The 16,571-nt window shown below is 41.4% G+C and overlaps 1 protein-coding gene across 1 annotated transcript; it reads left to right on the forward strand.

The window, feature by feature from the left end:
* The first annotated feature begins 936 nt into the window (after positions 1–936).
* On the forward strand, positions 937–7,218 carry LOC145403258 (gastric triacylglycerol lipase-like). Its single transcript, XM_080275074.1, has 9 exons — positions 937–1,075; positions 1,625–1,838; positions 2,400–2,514; positions 2,942–3,039; positions 3,396–3,541; positions 3,938–4,096; positions 5,192–5,276; positions 5,989–6,131; positions 6,539–7,218. Exons 1-9 carry the CDS (start codon positions 995–997, stop codon positions 6,695–6,697), a joined length of 1,200 nt encoding a protein of 399 aa, XP_080131200.1. The 5' UTR covers positions 937–994; the 3' UTR covers positions 6,698–7,218.
* Positions 7,219–16,571: the final 9,353 nt, after the last annotated feature.

Consider the following 16,571-nt stretch of genomic DNA (forward strand, 5'->3'; position numbering starts at 1 on the left):
GCGTCGCTCTCCAGTATCAGATAGCGGAAGATGAGAGAGCAGAATATAAAAATCTCTTTCGTTCTTCTTCCAAAACTATAATTATTTAAGAGAAGGAAATGATATGCTTTTTTTTTTTCCAGTAATATCTGGGTCGTATTATTAGGCATGGAAAGTTTCGTGGCTCCTCTTCGTTCGCGATTTATTTGGTATTGCAGCTTGACATGCTCTTGTATTTTAACTGTCCCGTTTTCATATCGATGTAGTTTGAATCAGTAACATAGAGTAAGTGAGAATATTTAGGAGTACTGTGCAGAACAAATCTTAAGAAAGAGTTACTAAGAAGAGTCATAATGTCCTCTGCACTTATCTCTCTCCCCTACCCCCCCCCCTCCTAACTTAACAGCATCCTCGGTCACATGCACCAGTCACATGTCTTACGGATGTTGGTTTGTTCTTATTGCGTATTTGTTGACATTGCACTGTAGCCACTGATCTTGCTTGTTTGTACTGTTTCACTTAGGGCAAATTTAGTCAAGAAATGATGGAAATAATGTTCTGAAGTTTATGGAAAATTCCCTTTTGTAGTGCCTCTGTTTCAGTTTATAGATTTTTTTTTTCTTTTTTGTGGGTACTTATATAGTTTAATGATCTGAAGCTTCTGTTTACGAGCAGATGATTCAAGGCAGCAAGTCTGCAGATATCACTCGCCAGACGTCCCGAAACTTCAGTACATAACAAATTTCTATGTAACATTTAATCATGTGGCCCACTATTAGAGTGATAATTATAGTTAAGGCGTTTCTTATGCTAACTACAATATTACAAAGAAGTACACGAAGCTTTGTGATGATTAGTTGGAAGTGGGCGTGAATATGAGTAACTTTGGGTCACGAGGCAATGAGTCAATTTGGTTAGTTTTGAGCTACGTATAAGTCAGTTCAGGAGAGACAACCGTAGTGTAAACAAACCAGCTCCAGGGCTCCTCCAGTTTACAAATAGTGCAAAACACAAGATGAAGTTAAGCTTGATTTTGTTGTGTGTTAATCTGGCGTCATTAAAGGGCCATGATGACTCTGATGTATACTTGGATGTGGTAAGTATCGCGTGTTTTGTTGGTAAAATACGATCATGGTAACAAGGACTTAAATCACCCGTTGCATGGCTACGTGTTGTTCATGCTTTGTTGGCTTTGATTGTAGTTACTGAGAATGTATACTGATTTGCCTGTATATGTATTGTTTATAGGTTAGGAGTATATCATTGGCCAAGAAGTAATTACTTCTTAACTTTTAATCCAAGTTAGTAACGTTATTTCACGATTACGTGAAAGTTGGTTTCAATACATTGATTCTGGACATTGACAGATTGTTTTGTTTTGTTTAAACAAATAGCAGCACATCAGTCACAAATGCATTTAGAATACTGTGATAAGTATGCCAAACTGAAGTCAGATATATGCCCAGGTTAGGTACGAATGATGTGGCTTTTACTGTTAGGCAGCTGTGCGTTTTTTATCCTGAAGAATGGCATGCTTGAGTTGGTACACTACATTAATGATAATTATCTCATACATGATTAGCTACTTATTTGGTTGTTAGATCATGTCACTGGTACCATGCTTCATATTCTTTTGTCATTTCAGCCTCAGCTGATCATGAAATATGGGTACCCAGTTGAGTCTCATCATGTGACCACTGAAGATGGATACATTCTAACACTGCACCGCATCCCTCATGGCCGGCACTCGGACACAGAGGAAGACAACAGGGTTCGCACCAGACAGCCAGTGTTCCTCCAGCATGGTCTTCTGGCATCCTCTGCCTGTTGGCTCATGGGACCTCCAGAGAAGGCAGCAGGTTGGGAGAGCACAGTTAACTTGAACAGACAGTGTCTTCTGTTACTGTAGTACCCAGTAATATTTTACCATACTTGTCATTCAGAAAAATTGTTTACTTTTTGTACAGAGTACCACATTTTATAGAATGACTTTGAACAAAGTTTACTCCTGAAAAGATTTCAAAAATTTGTGTGGTTTCATGGTTTGTTACCGTACGTTTTTATGTTGAATAAATTGTTAATAAGCAATAAAAATATTTTGTGGCAGCACTAGTAATTGTATTTCTCATAATTTTAATTATTACTCAAACAGTGCTATTCTTTTATATGTTTAATGTGTATTTTGTTTATTAACCAGCCAAAGTTTCGAGACATTTGCATGATAACTCAATGCTTTGTAGTCATTATAGATGATCTCTCTTCACCTGACAAAATTAAACCACACCTGCAACTTGAATACTTGTCATGGGTGCATGATGTTTGATGAACTTTTGCTTTGAGGTAGGTTTGTGTCTCCACTGTCACTGGTCATCCACTTATCACCACATACACCTTTATGACACTAACCTCTGATCCTGCAGCATATGTGATTGCTGATGGCGGTTATGATGTGTGGCTGGGCAATGCTCGGGGTAACCACTACTCCCGCAATCACACCCACCTCTCACCGGAACAAAAGCAGTTCTGGGACTTTAGGTACTCCATCCACCTCTTAAACATCTTCTGTTTACCCACTTTTTTTCTTTTTCACTTATACAAGGTGTCCCCCCAAAACTGACATTTAAGGAGGTTGTTCTTGACTATCTATCTCATCTGTTTCGGAGCTATAGTTACTGATGACTTTAAGGATGCATTATGAGGAAGCCTGTTTTCTGCAGTGTTGGGAGTAGTGCTGCTTTTAGTAAGGGTTATGTAAGTGCCCGCATGCATCCTGTACTTTAACCCCAGCTGTTTAATGGTATATATACTGCTTTACTCTCTAGACCATTTTATTAAGTTTAGAAAAGGATAATGAGACCAGTATCTGAATCTTCTGGTCTGGAATAAAATACAAGCACTATAAATCATCCAGATGAAGGGGTAAAGTAAGGACTGGCTGACTACCAAGCTTTACCTACCACAGCTTTGACGAGATGGCCTACTATGACCTGCCAGTGGTGATTGACTACATCTTGGCCACAACAGGACATTCCAGCCTTGCCTACATTGGCCACAGCATGGGTAAGGCCTTGCTTCTTCTGCTATATTTGGCACCTCTCATACCCTCAAACGAGTTTCCATCATCCTTTCTCTCGTTTTCCATGACTTCTGCCCTTCCTTTTGAAACATAACTGCAAGTACTGTTTCCCTATGTAATAGGTTGTTTTTTCAATATGAACATTAGCTATTGTGTATATTTGTTACAGTACCTTCCTTTCCTTTCATATTTATATGCAGGTATTAGCTACTGCAGTTTCTTCTTGTATGACCTCAATGTATATCTGTAGAATATTTGATTCTCAGTTTAAGTACAGTTAACATTCAAAAACATACAGTAGGTGTTATATTCTGCAAGCATACTTTTCATCCCACACCAGGCACAACAATGTTTTTCGCATTCATGTCATCACGGCCAGAATACACAAAGAAAGTGCGTGTGATGTTTGCACTGGCCCCAGTAGCTCGGGTAGCTCACATAAGGAGCCTTATACGTCGTCTGGCGCCACATATCACGGAACTGGAGGTGAGAGTGAGCAGTGACAGAGAAAGAGGTAAAATGGTAACTGCTGGTCTCTTATTATCGTTTTCATTGTGGTTAAATGTAGAAGACCGACCAACTTCTTGTGATAGCATTACACGGTAAAAGAAAAAAAAGGGGGGGGGATCAAGCTTACACAAGGCCATCACCCTGACTGGCATATTCTAACAGCTCGAAAAAGGGATTGGCAGTTATTTAAAAACAATGGCCAGACCAGGATAGTATAACAGCTTACTGTCTTGTGTTTGGGGATTATATGCTGAAACATTTGCATACAGTCACTCCTCACTTAAAATCTAAGATCCTTGTGATAATGATGATGATGATGAAAATGACAGTGATGTTCATGTCATTAAAATTTCCACTGATGTACTCTTGCAGTTTGTGACAGAAATCCTGGGAGAATATGAGCTCCTGCCCCACAACCAGAAGCTGATCCAGTACACAGAAGAGTTGTGCGCCAACAGGAAGACCAAGGAATTGATGTGTCTTAACCTCCTCTTCCTCCTCACTGGCTTTGACTTCCCACAGTTTAATTTGGTTAGTACATGTGTGGGTGTGAGTGTTGTGAACATAGACATGTGCATATGCATTTGTTCATATACTGGTATGTATGCATGTGTAATGGGATGTGCACATGGGCTGAACAGGTAAACTTAACCCCTTCACAGTAATAAATCTTCCCTAAGCTAAATAAATGTTGGTAACTTATTGTGTACTCTGATGCAGTATATGTGTAATGTCTTTGTTTTGTGTTGTACCCTACAGACACAGCATTTATTTATTTTTTTTATTTTTTTTTTTTTTTCTGTTATTTACCAGTTTATAAGAGAGAAGTGGAAGAGCGATTGGGTGAATATGATTTGGGGCAGATGGGGGATGTGGAATATGTGTGCAAGATATTCATAGTAGCAATCTGTGCAGCATGTGAGGTGGTGTGTGGGACGAAGAGAAGACAAAAGGGAGTGCAGGGAACAGCATGGAGGAATGAAGAGGTGAGACAGGCTGTGGCACAAAAGAAGAAAGCATATAGTGAGTGGATGAGAAACAGGGATGTGGAGGAAGTTGAGAAACAGATGAGAGAGTTACATGTAGAGAGGAAGAGAGATGAAAAAATTAGGAGAGAGTAAGAAGAGAGTGGATGAGAAATTTGGAAGGAATTGAGTGTAAAGTGGAGGGATTTTAAGAAAATGTTCTTGAAAGAGGTAAAGAGGGTTAGACAGGGTGATAAACAAGTAAGTCGGGAAGTGAAAAATAAAAATGGTATGTTGCTAGTGGAGAAGAGAGAAAAAGTGAGCAGATGGAGAGAAGACTTTAAGGAATTGTTGAACATAGATAATATAAGTAATGCGAGTCTAAGTGACTGGAGATTGGCAGGGAGAAGTCTGTTTAGGGATACATTTATGTGAAGCTTCAGAATGTGGTGAAAGTTTTTGGCATATCAGATAAAGCCGGTGTTCTGGGAGCTTGAATGATGAGTGAATAAAGGTGTGGCCCACTGGATTGGGCAAACTTGGGCTTGCTACTCCTTACCCCTGCCCTAAGGTGGGAAAGGAGGTCTGGATGATGCTGGTGATGTTTTGTACCCTATGTTCACAGCTTGCTACTAATGTTTACCATCATTAACACCCTCAGACCTGGCTGCCAGCCATCTTGTCCCACAGTCCAGAAGGCACCTCTGTCAGGACCCTTGTTCATTATGCCCAGGAGGTCAACTCAGGTTAGTCTAGGTATCTTCTTGATTCACACATGGTTTGGATTGTTACCCGAGCCTTGGGGCCTATGCACTTCAGTAGACAATATGAGGTTAGCTGTTACTGGTCTTTTCCCATTTAGTCAAGGACCATATAAATATGAAAGGTATGCAGCGCTGCACAAGATATGGGCTATTAGTGGATCTTTGTTATACCATTGCTACGATAGCAAAGGAAACATTTGTACACTGTAGCATGCAGAGTGCAGTGAACGTATCCCCCACCAACTCCTACCACAGCATACCCGGTACTGCAAGTATCCATATAAGCATGTGACACCTCGACCATTCAGAAATATCAAAGAAATAATTATCTTACAAGACTCCGGCTGAGATGTACATTCCATAAGATTCCCTTCCCAAAGAGATGAGTTCAGGTCACCAAATCACAAGGGTGCCATCCCCTTTTTCAGCATCAGTATCAACACAGTATTTTGACCTTTATGGCCCCACTATGTTGTCTCTTACACTGTATGTTTCACTGTGTTTTCTTCATACTTAAGGCTTGTCCATTTATTGTTGCGAAATACAATACTGTACACCATAACTTTATATTTACTAATTTTCTGCATCATCACTGAGGACTTCTCACACCATGGCTGGTTTATGATTTTCCATTTCCCTACAGGCAGTTTCATACACTGTGACTATAATGCTCATTTTTTCCATCATATTTCAGGGAAGTTCTCACATTATGACTTTGGTGTTGCTGGGAACCTTATCCACTACAACCAGACCACCCCACCACTGTACCCTGTCACCAACATCACTGTTCCCATTGTCATTTTCTGGGGAAAGAATGACTATCTGGCAGACCCACAGGTGAGCCAGGACTGACTATACTCCCCACCAGCTAACGTGACTGTAAAGCCACACCCTCATCCACCATCCATAACTCGGAGACCATTGTGAAATATTCATCTACAAGCGAACATAATTCCCAACACAGATTGCCATTTTATCTGTAGGAAGAAAACAACTTGTGTCAGTTAGAGGTGACTGGTTGGAGAAAGTGTGACTCGGTGGAAAAGGTGGCAGATGTGGAGTTTTTAACCTCTTACCCACCTTAATCCAATGACAGAGGCAGTCCGCATTATGAATACTGTATTTTTTTTTTTTTTTCCAGATATAAGGTGCAAAAGAACATAAATCTCAGCCTAGTGAAAACAAATGAAATCTAGGTAGCTAGATATAAAATGACATATTACATTAACTGCTCTCTGGTGCAGGATGTGGAATGGCTAGCGTCGCGGTTGCCCAATGTAGCAGTCAACCTGAAGGTGCCGTATCCATACTTCAATCATGTGGACTTCCTGTGGGGGGTCGACTCTTGGCGATACATCTTCAGACCCATCCTTAAATACCTACCCTTTTTCTTAGGTCAGTAGTAGTCAGCACTGGGTAGCTGCAGGTAGTGTATAAAATGAGCAAGTAAGAAAAAGCCAGCAAAGAATTACATTACCGTACTTCTTCACTACAATGATTAGTTTATCTCTGCCACCTCCAGATGATTTCTGTAATTCAACTTGGGAAGGATATCTGGTAGTGACAGGGCAAGTTAAGGCTATATCTAACCCAGATACTTTGAAATGCCTTTCCATAGAGCTGAAGTAAACCAGATTGAAGGGGATAAGCACTCTCCCGTTTTTAATTTTTTTCCGTTTTTAATTTTTTTCCCCTCCTTGCTCATTTTATTCACTCATCACTATGTATCAGTCTCTTGCATATTGGTAGTACAGTATCTCAAAACTTTGGTCACATATCAAGCTGTGTTCCAGCAAATCTATGTATCATGATAATATGTTAATGGGTTTACTGATGCACAGAGGTTTTAATGAGCCATTTGACTTTCTGGGGATGATTTATCCATATAAGTGTTCCTGTTACTCAAGAGCTTTAATTGGTTATGCTTTTGATAAGTGTTTGTGCAATTCTTAAGTGTTTTTACCGGGTATAGTAATATTGTGGAGCTGACTGTGCCTTACCCACCGTTGCTAGTATATTAGATTGTATAGATAGAACTCATGAAGTTGTATATATAGTTTATTACTAGACTGATTGTATAACACCTGTTTCTTACCTGTAGTTGTTCATTATTAGTTTCGGTGATTTTTTTTTCTAAATAAAGTTTTCAGTCACTCCTCATGAACCAAATTAATCTCGATTGGTTCACTTAACATTTTGCATATACATATCCTAGTCTTTTAAGTGTCCATTGAATGTGTGATATATAATCATAGTGAGTAAGCCAAAGTGACCCCTTGCATTTGGGTGATGGCTTTTTAGATTATTCTTGCATTTACCATAATTGATTTGTTTTCATCGGATGAAATTGGGTATCTCGCATGAATATTAAGCTGAGGTTGCTTGAAGTATATTGAGCCATAGTTAAGAGGCATGAATGAGTCTCCTTGGTTGCTGATCAGATCCATGCTCAGTCTGACAACACTTGGTCTAAAACAGAGCTGAAAAAGGTTAGGAATACTGTATATGTCAGCTGAAAACAAATCAACTAAAGATTATTTTATTCAAAATGAAAAAGATTTTCTTGAGCTGAGGGCAATTATTAAGTCTAGTTCAATGTATGTTGTAAGCTAAATGAAGTAATTATTATGTGGCAAGAATAAAATAAGGTACCGTATTCTTGGGTTCGATGGTTTAAAGAAATTATTGTGTAGCTCTCCTCCGCCAATCCCATGCATTTGAGAGTATTTTTTAGTATTTTATTGAGTTATAGGTTTGTGATTCTGATTTTTTTGTGAAAGTGAAGTGTGTGATGCTCATTTGTTTACTTTAATTATCTTGTATGCCTTATCAAAATGTGGTTGTTATGAAGAGCAAACAGAATTACATATGGTTTCAGAACCTCAGTCTTATCAGAATTTAATGTTTTACTTCGTACCATCCAACCTGTTAGTAGATTCACACCTTCTAACAGTCACTTGCTAAGGTGATTTTCTTCATACTGGTCAAATGGTGTTCTGTGTCACGCAATATGTTCATATTTGTTCATGAGTTTCGCATCATCCATCCATGAGTCTCAGATGGCGGCTGATTGGTTGAAGCACTACGAACAAGTTGGCCTTTTATATACAGGTATATCTGTCTGATACATTTATGTGAAGCTACAGAATGTGGTGAAAGTTTATCAGATGGAGCCAGGATTTTGGGGGCTTGAACGATGAGTGAATGGAAGCGTGGCCAATTGGATTGGACAGTCTGGACGTTACTACTCCTCACCCTGCCCTGGGTGGGAAAGGAGGTCCGGTTGATGATGATAATGTTGAGTACATGGTTAACCACACCGCCAGGCTCCCAGTAATGGGACTTTCATAGGGCTGGCCAGTGTGAATGTAAAGAACATGCAGTGAAATGGAGTACAGTATTATAAAAGCTATGCAATTTCACACTACCTTTATTAGTTTTAGTCTTCAAGTCACTGCTCAGACATACATGTATATTTCATATTTGAACATACATGCATACATCATCTAATCCTGTGTTTCCCCATGAGGAATGTAGAGGCCCAGGGCTAGGCAAGTTGGTCCTTACATCTAAGATGAGAGTGATCACCTTCACACATCCCTGAGTGGCATTACGGGAGCAATAAACTCCAACCACCCCTTGGAAATAAACTTGCACTGGCCCGGTCCAGTTGGAGCACCTTAATTACCCACCAGACCACCAGGCGCGATAATTTGTTATATGGTTACCATCCTGCGTAGTAAACGGTTTCATGGTGTACAGGAAACCATTTGGCTTATCACTCAATGTAGAGTCACCCGTAGACTGAAGGAAGAGGAAAGAATAAAGGAATGATAGACAAAAGAGGAAAGCAGGAAAGAAGGAAGGAAGAGAGGAAAGGGCAGTAACCCAAGAGTAGCACTACATCTGGTGAGTGGATGACGAGTACCTCCACCAGTTTGAATATTCAGGTCAAATAATTTTTAACCCCTTCAGTGTTTGTGCTTTTTTTTTTTTTTTTTTTTTTTCCTCTATGTATGGATGATTTACATTTAGCTTAGGATAGACTTCCAAACTGGAGGGATCAGCTACAATCTGCAGCACTCCTTGCAATATGAGAGGTTATCTGTAAGTTGAATGGTAATGACTTAAGGTAACATGAATCCAGGTGAAAAGATCCAGTGAAAGTGTGTCCAGTTTCACAGTTAATGGTGAAAATTGCTCTCAGTTCTCAATTATGTAAACCATGACACTGTTTGTACAGTACCACTGAGATGTATGAAGCAGTTGTTTCATTTCTTTGGGATCCTGACTTGTAGTACATTCATGTTTGCTACACCTGTAATTCAATATTACTGCAGCTGGTGTGTGTCTTTGATCTGCTTTGAAATTTAAGATCAACTTTTCACACACACACAAAAAAAAAAAAAAAAAAAAAAAAAGGTGGGGTGGAATATGAAAATGAAGTAAGAATTATAGTTGTGTGGATATAGTACAGTATTAGTAACTGTAAGATGGGGAAGCTGGACTAGGGTTGGGTAGCTTTGTCATTAGAAAATTGCTGTTAAGTCTTGATAACTTGAAGTACAGTACTAAAATATTCTATAATTGCTCAGTCTATCCAAGAGCCTTCACATGGTGGTGCTGATATAGCTGAGGACCTCTCTGCCTGGTTATGCAGACATCCCTCAGCTCCTTCTTCCCCAGAGAGGAGAATGTGAACTACTAGAGAAGGGCATCTTCAACCTGTTATCCGCCAGACTCACAGGTTAGATGAATCTGCGGCTACTAGAGCCCCGTCCACAATAGCGGGCAGTGACTGGCGGACTGTGTTCGCACTGGGCAGAGTCTGTTGGGCATGACTTCATATGTTGTCCAGACTCTGAGGAATAGGTGGTCGCTGAGTAGGCAGTCAACAGTGCTCGAGTGCGGTATTGCAATGGCCAACACAGTTCATACGAGAAAAATAGCCCTCTGTAGCACAATACTTGCTGTACTAGTTAAAATGAAAAGAAACCAGAGAGTGGAAAAACCGGGCAGTGTCTGGTGATTTCACTCAGCAATGGGCACGGAGTGTCCACTGGTTTGCCCGTCACACCTGCCATAAATATTCGAATAACGGACTTCTCACTTGTGCCCGCCAGTCACTGTCCACCAGTGTGGACGGGGATTACTGCCATGAGCAGCTTATGCAGTTTTAGACCATACACTCCCCTCTTAAAATGCATGTGTATTTAGAAAACTTTGAGTCTGTAGCACTTTGAGAACAAATACATGTAGACTGTTGCTTGACTCTGTGAATCCAGTGGTGCATTGGATTAGTGTATTACTGGTATATCTTTCACCAGATGACCACCAAATGTATCTTCACAGCTTGCATTTACTTATTCCCCCTGCGACCTTCTACCTTATTGCCATATAACACGTGGAAAATATCTGTGTCTATAGCCAGATGCTATGATCCTGTAAGGGGTGGTCTTTTGTCTTTGAGTTCGTTGTTCCATGGGGAGGGGCTCTCACCCTCTGCCAACCCACTTGCTGACATGTAGGGAACACATGGGGGTTGGTTATATGGTTACCATCCAACATTTTAAATGATTTAGGCTTACAGGAAGTATTAGACTTGTCACTCAATGTAAAGCTGCCTGAAAAGGAAAGAAGGATAATAAAAAGTTGCAGGAAAGATGGGAGAAATATGAAGATAGGAGGGCAGACACAGAAAAGGAATGATAAAGGTGAAGGAAGAAGTAGGCAGCACTACATCAAGTGCGTGGATGATGGTTGTCACCACCTACCGCAGATCAAGATGACTGCTGTTTAAATTACCAGTGTCCTCCTGTCGGGTGGATCAGTACTCTTCTCCAATCTGGTCTTTATTTGTCAGTCTGGGTCCTGAGGCTCATCCGTGGGTTTCATTAACAAATTATTAATCCGCAGACTTGCTTGGTCTGTCGTGGGAATAACCGCTGTCATTGACGTTACCCAAGGAACACTACAAGGAAATGACAGTTGGATTTTGCCCCCACCCCCTCTTCCCCTTTCCACCCATATTTCCACCCCTTCCCGTTTCCATCCCTATTCCTTTCTCATCAAACCTCCTCTTGCTCTGCCTCTTTTGCATCCTCTCTACTCTGCCTCTGCCTCCATCCCTCTTCCTCTTCCTTTTTCATCAAGCCTCTTCTTGCTCTACCTCTTCCACATCCTCACTACTCTGTCGCCAACTCTTCCACCGATTCCACAGTCCTGACCCCATATCGTGAAACTGATTTTTATAACATCTACAAACACTCTTACCACAAAGTTCTCTACCACATGCCACACCATTGCCCAAATCTCTCCCAAATCAGACACAGCAACAGACTTCTTTTTTTTTCTCTCTCTCTCTCTACCAAATCCAACAAAACCAACAATAGATACAATTCATAATAGTACCACAGACCAGTTAACCAACTCAGTGTAGACACAACTATCCCAACCAACATTTTTGCAATTTAAAATAATATATTATGAACCAAGGGAAACAAATAAAATGAGGCAAACCAAATAAAAAAAATGACCATAACTAATGAAAAAGAAGAATTTGAAATTTGGCAGCATTATAAACATAAGAAGCTGATATATTGGTAAAATGTTATTCAAGAGAATTCCTTTGAAAACAAAACCCAAAATAATAAAGACAAATTGAGTGATTTGCCACAAAATGCGAAGTAGTCAGAAAAATTTTACATTTTGGTTTGGGGAGCATTTCTTCTCCCACACTGTATCTGGTATTTTTACCTTGCACTCTGAAGATATGGTTGGTTAGCAATAAAACTGGAACATTTGTTCCCAGATAGGAGACTACTTCTCTCCACTCAGGGCAACAGTGGCACCACAGGAAGAAAGTGGTTACAACTCCAGGCTCATATGAACGTGAACCTGATGGACAGTAGGCCGAAACTGCCCTTCTTCTGCAGTCCACTCCTAGGAGGATAGTGAGTGGACTGAGGAATGTTTATATAACTGGGCAGCTCCATCATCTGGTCTTAGTGGTGTTACATGAAGGCATCCCTTTCCATCACCACTGCCTTTGTTGTAGGTGTTAAGCTGACAAAGAGCCATTCACCTCTCTCCACATCATCCCTTCCATGAGCCATAACATGCCAAGTAAGATTACAGGTGGCCAGAAATACATTTGACATAACACAGATTAGATAGGGAGGATCATTTGAGATGCTGACAGGCAGTTGTGATTATAAATTACTTACATTGCACATGGTCATAGTTGCTCCTTCATACTCTTGCTGCTTTGTGTTATGAAAGAAAAATAACCTGAATCCTGACTGCAGTGTATTAAAAATGTATCTTGTATTCAGTATTACGAGAGTGTAAAGGAATTTGACCATCGCTGTCTACTTTGAACATGGTTGACGTATGATAGGGAAGAAAAAAAATCATTGAAGGTAATTAGTAGATTTTATTTCAAAATATACAACTTAGTAGGATGCAGAAACCAAAGTGATGTAATACAAACGCCAGAATGTCTGAAGTGCGGCAGGAAGTAGGCGCTGACAGGTGTAGTGCGGCGGAGGCTGTTTGATGGAACTTTGTTTTTACGATAGTGCTGATTGTCCAAAGAACCCAGGAGGTGGAGAATGACTATGGTTCGACCTGGTTGTGCTGCCACCTGCCTCAGCACAGCACCTCACTGCTTCATTTGAGTTTGTCCTCTCTTCACCTGATCTTTTTAGGTGGTAATGAGGTTTGGGATGTTGATGATGACGATGATTGCTGAATATGAAGATGGTTAGGTGGTGTGAGGATCAGTAGGCCTGGGTGCACCATGATGTTCACGGCACTCAGACCTTTACGTCACCTATTCAGTGGCCATGGCATCCACTGTGGTGGCCAGGAGGTCCGTGGAAGTGATCATGGGGCCAATGAAAGTGACCACGGGGGTCATGAAAGTGACTACGAGGGTCGTGAAAATGTCCATGCGGCCCATGACAGTGTCCACGTGGTCCATGAAAGTGTCCATGGGGTCCATGGAAATGGCCATGAGGTCCATGAAGGTGGCCATGGGGTCCATGAAGGTGGCCAGGGGGTCCATGGAAAGGGCCACGAGGTCCATGAAAATGACCAGGGGGCCCAAAGAAGGGGCCAGGAGGACCAAAGTGTCCAGGGAAGGGCCCTGGGGGGCCACCAAAGTGGCAAGGGGGACCACGAGGGTCACCTTCGTGGTCATGGCCCCAGTGGTGTCCGTGGTGCCCCCTGTGGTGGCCATCCCTGCAGTTGTGGTGGTGTGGTGCCTCACTGGGGGCGCCGCCTTCACCCTCACACCCATGGCCATGCTGGTGATGAGGTGGTCGCTGGTGTGGCCCTCCTGCACCGCCAGTAACCCACGCCGTGAACCACTGCATTCTAATGGCCACCAACTTGTAGCGAGAAAGACACTATAGACACTTTTGTATGTGCCTCACCGGTATAGCTTGATGATTTCAGTATACGTTAGTTTCGGACTCGAGAAATACAAGTCAGGAGAATAAACGATATAACTTGAATCCACTTGGAATAAGGAAATATTCTACCAGCCCAAGTCAGCGCGGCACACTTATCTGGAGTTTGGCAGTGTATGATGCTACAGCACCTGCCCGCGCCTTATATTCTCGCTTTGGTGATGTCATACTCACATGACATGAGGCTCACGTTGCAAGTTCAGCCAGATTTCATCATGTTTTGCAAACGAGGAGTTTTTGCAACCATAGAAAAGCTGAAACCAAGACTGAAGAATAAGGTAATCTCTGAAGCTAGCAGCGCAGCCTTTTCTTAGAAGAAATGTAACATGACCTACATATTAGGACAAATTGATGCTGGCCTGATACTTCCCGTCATGCTCACAAATACTGCTCCTTTGTTCGTTTTCAGTACCCTACCAAACGAATAAAAAATTTGTTCTCTAGTTCCTGTAAACATGATCAAACATTGCTGTTGTGTGATGCGAATGTTCTAAAAGTCATAACAAGTACGCAGATTTGTTGCTGAGCATGATGAAACTGCAACCTTGAGCGACGGGTGACTGTACGGGCTGATTCATAAACTGACAATCAATTCCACAGTTATAATTATGCTTATTTTATCTTGACATTCTTTTGCATATTGTTTCACATAGCTTAGTGTCAGAAAAAGGTAATACTACGACTCCCCATCCTCCCCTCCCCCCGGGGTAGGGGGATCCCTGGGTACCGGGGAAGCAGAATACCGTACTACCCACAGTGTAGAGTATCTACACTGTGATACTACCCCCGTATTCCCTGCGTGTCTAAGAGGCAACTAAAATTTGTGGTGGTGGGGGCTGGGAACCCTACTGCCTTCTAGATGTGGTCACCAACATACTGTACTTTGATTCTACCAACGCCGAATCTATCTCATAGCTTGCATTTGGTTTTTCTCCCTGCAACCTTCTGCGGTAGGGCCATTTAACCATTTTCTGGCTTGGTGTTGGCTCTTCACTATCCCTACCGTCTACATCCCTCCCATAGGATTCTTCAACAAACAGGAAAACACATCACCCCATGCCTGTTCTACCTGCAAAACAAATATGACCGTAAGATATTTCCTCCTAACGCGGATGCATTTTTGGAGGCAGAACAGCCATAAACTTTCTTCTCCTTGTGGTTCCTACACAAACCTGAGTTATTTGATCGCGAGTTTGTACGTGAATATCAGCCGAGCGCTGTTGCTGAGGGTGGTGTAAGTTGACCCTTGAGCACGGGGATGACTCACACAGGACGGTATCTATTTACATTCCTTTGCCCCACGTTTATCAATGGAGGGTGAAAGGGTACTGTTTAAGTTGAAAAGGAAAATTGCCTAACGATAGCTAACTTATAAATGCTAAAATTTCTCATGGGTTGAAGATTTTACGGATTGTTTTCTCGGTGCGCGGAAAGTCACTCATAATAACAAATCGTCTGAAGTTATAGTTCAAGTTCTGAAAGGATACTTGAGAGTTTTATTTTTTTTTTGTTCCAGTCGTACTGTAAGGGTGTTGGGGGAGGTTGCCATCGTGAGTTTGTTAGTTCGTAGTTTTCCTCCACATGTAATGGAGGCCGGGCCATACATTAGCATAGAAATTCCTGTTCATTCAAGAAAAAAAAGAAAAAAGAAAAAAGAAAAAGCCGAAGCACGAAAAACATTTGGATTTGTCGGCAGTATGTTCGATGGTAATTTCAACTATAAAATGAATTTTCATTTGTCCTGGTAATGTAGCAGTTACCCAAAGAAAAATTAAATATTCGAAAGAAATTACATTGAAACACGAACCCTCGCGCACTTGAATTGGCGCGAGGATTTTTTCCCGAAAGAACAAGACGTATCCCATGTCTTACCAGGAGAAACACGTGTGAGTTACGAGAGGGAATCAATAAAGAATACGCCTTAGAATTCTGGCCAACTTGAATCATCCAGGTGAACTTGAGCAGAGTTCCCATTGCACTGTGCCTTCACATACTTAGGTAAGTTTCATGAAATCACTAGGCTGCTACTCTGTTTTTACTCTATCTTGGCCCAACTTTTCGTCCTCCAGTATATTTCACGTAGGCCAGTGGTAAAAAAAAAAAAAATACTACGCCAGTGGCCAGAAAGAGACTACTACGGCAGTGGTAGAGACATTCCCTTGGCTCTAACGTTCATTCTCCTCATAGCACTTTTTCGGGATCAGCACCACATTCAGGGGATTGTTGCTGTAGTTCATATTTCAGAATGGAAAGATGGCAGTTTTAGGCCACGTTAGTGTAAACGCAGTATTCCTGTACGAGTGTTCAGTAAATTTTGGCATTGTGGTATCTTGCAGATGTTAAAGAATTACTAATGCATAGCTAGGCCCGTGATCTTTCAATATCCGGTAAATGAATCGTCGTGGAGTTACAGACCCGTGTTTATTATTGATGATTAGCTTTTATCATTCTTTTTCTGTGCCTGCCCTCCTCTCTTCCTATTTCTCCTATCTTTCCTGTCACTTCTTATTCCTTTTCTTTCCTTTACAGGTGGCTTTACATTGAGTGACAAGCCAAATGGTTTCCTGTAAGCCAAGAAACCATTTACAACGCTGGGTGGTAACCATATAACCAAACCATACGTGCTTCCTACGTGTCAACAAGTGGGTTGGTGGAGGGTTGGTGCCCCTCCCTGTAAAACAACTAAGTGTCAAATGGCCACCCTTTGCGGGATTATGGTGTCTGGCAATAGATAGATTGATAGATGTGCATTGTTGATGGTTAAACACAGCATTCATCACCCCTTCACTTAGAGAATAATTTT

This window comes from Coenobita brevimanus, chromosome 60 (assembly GCF_032717465.1).
Source record: "Coenobita brevimanus isolate Jiangsu-jjx chromosome 60, ASM3271746v2, whole genome shotgun sequence".
Lineage (NCBI taxonomy): Eukaryota > Metazoa > Arthropoda > Malacostraca > Decapoda > Coenobitidae > Coenobita > Coenobita brevimanus.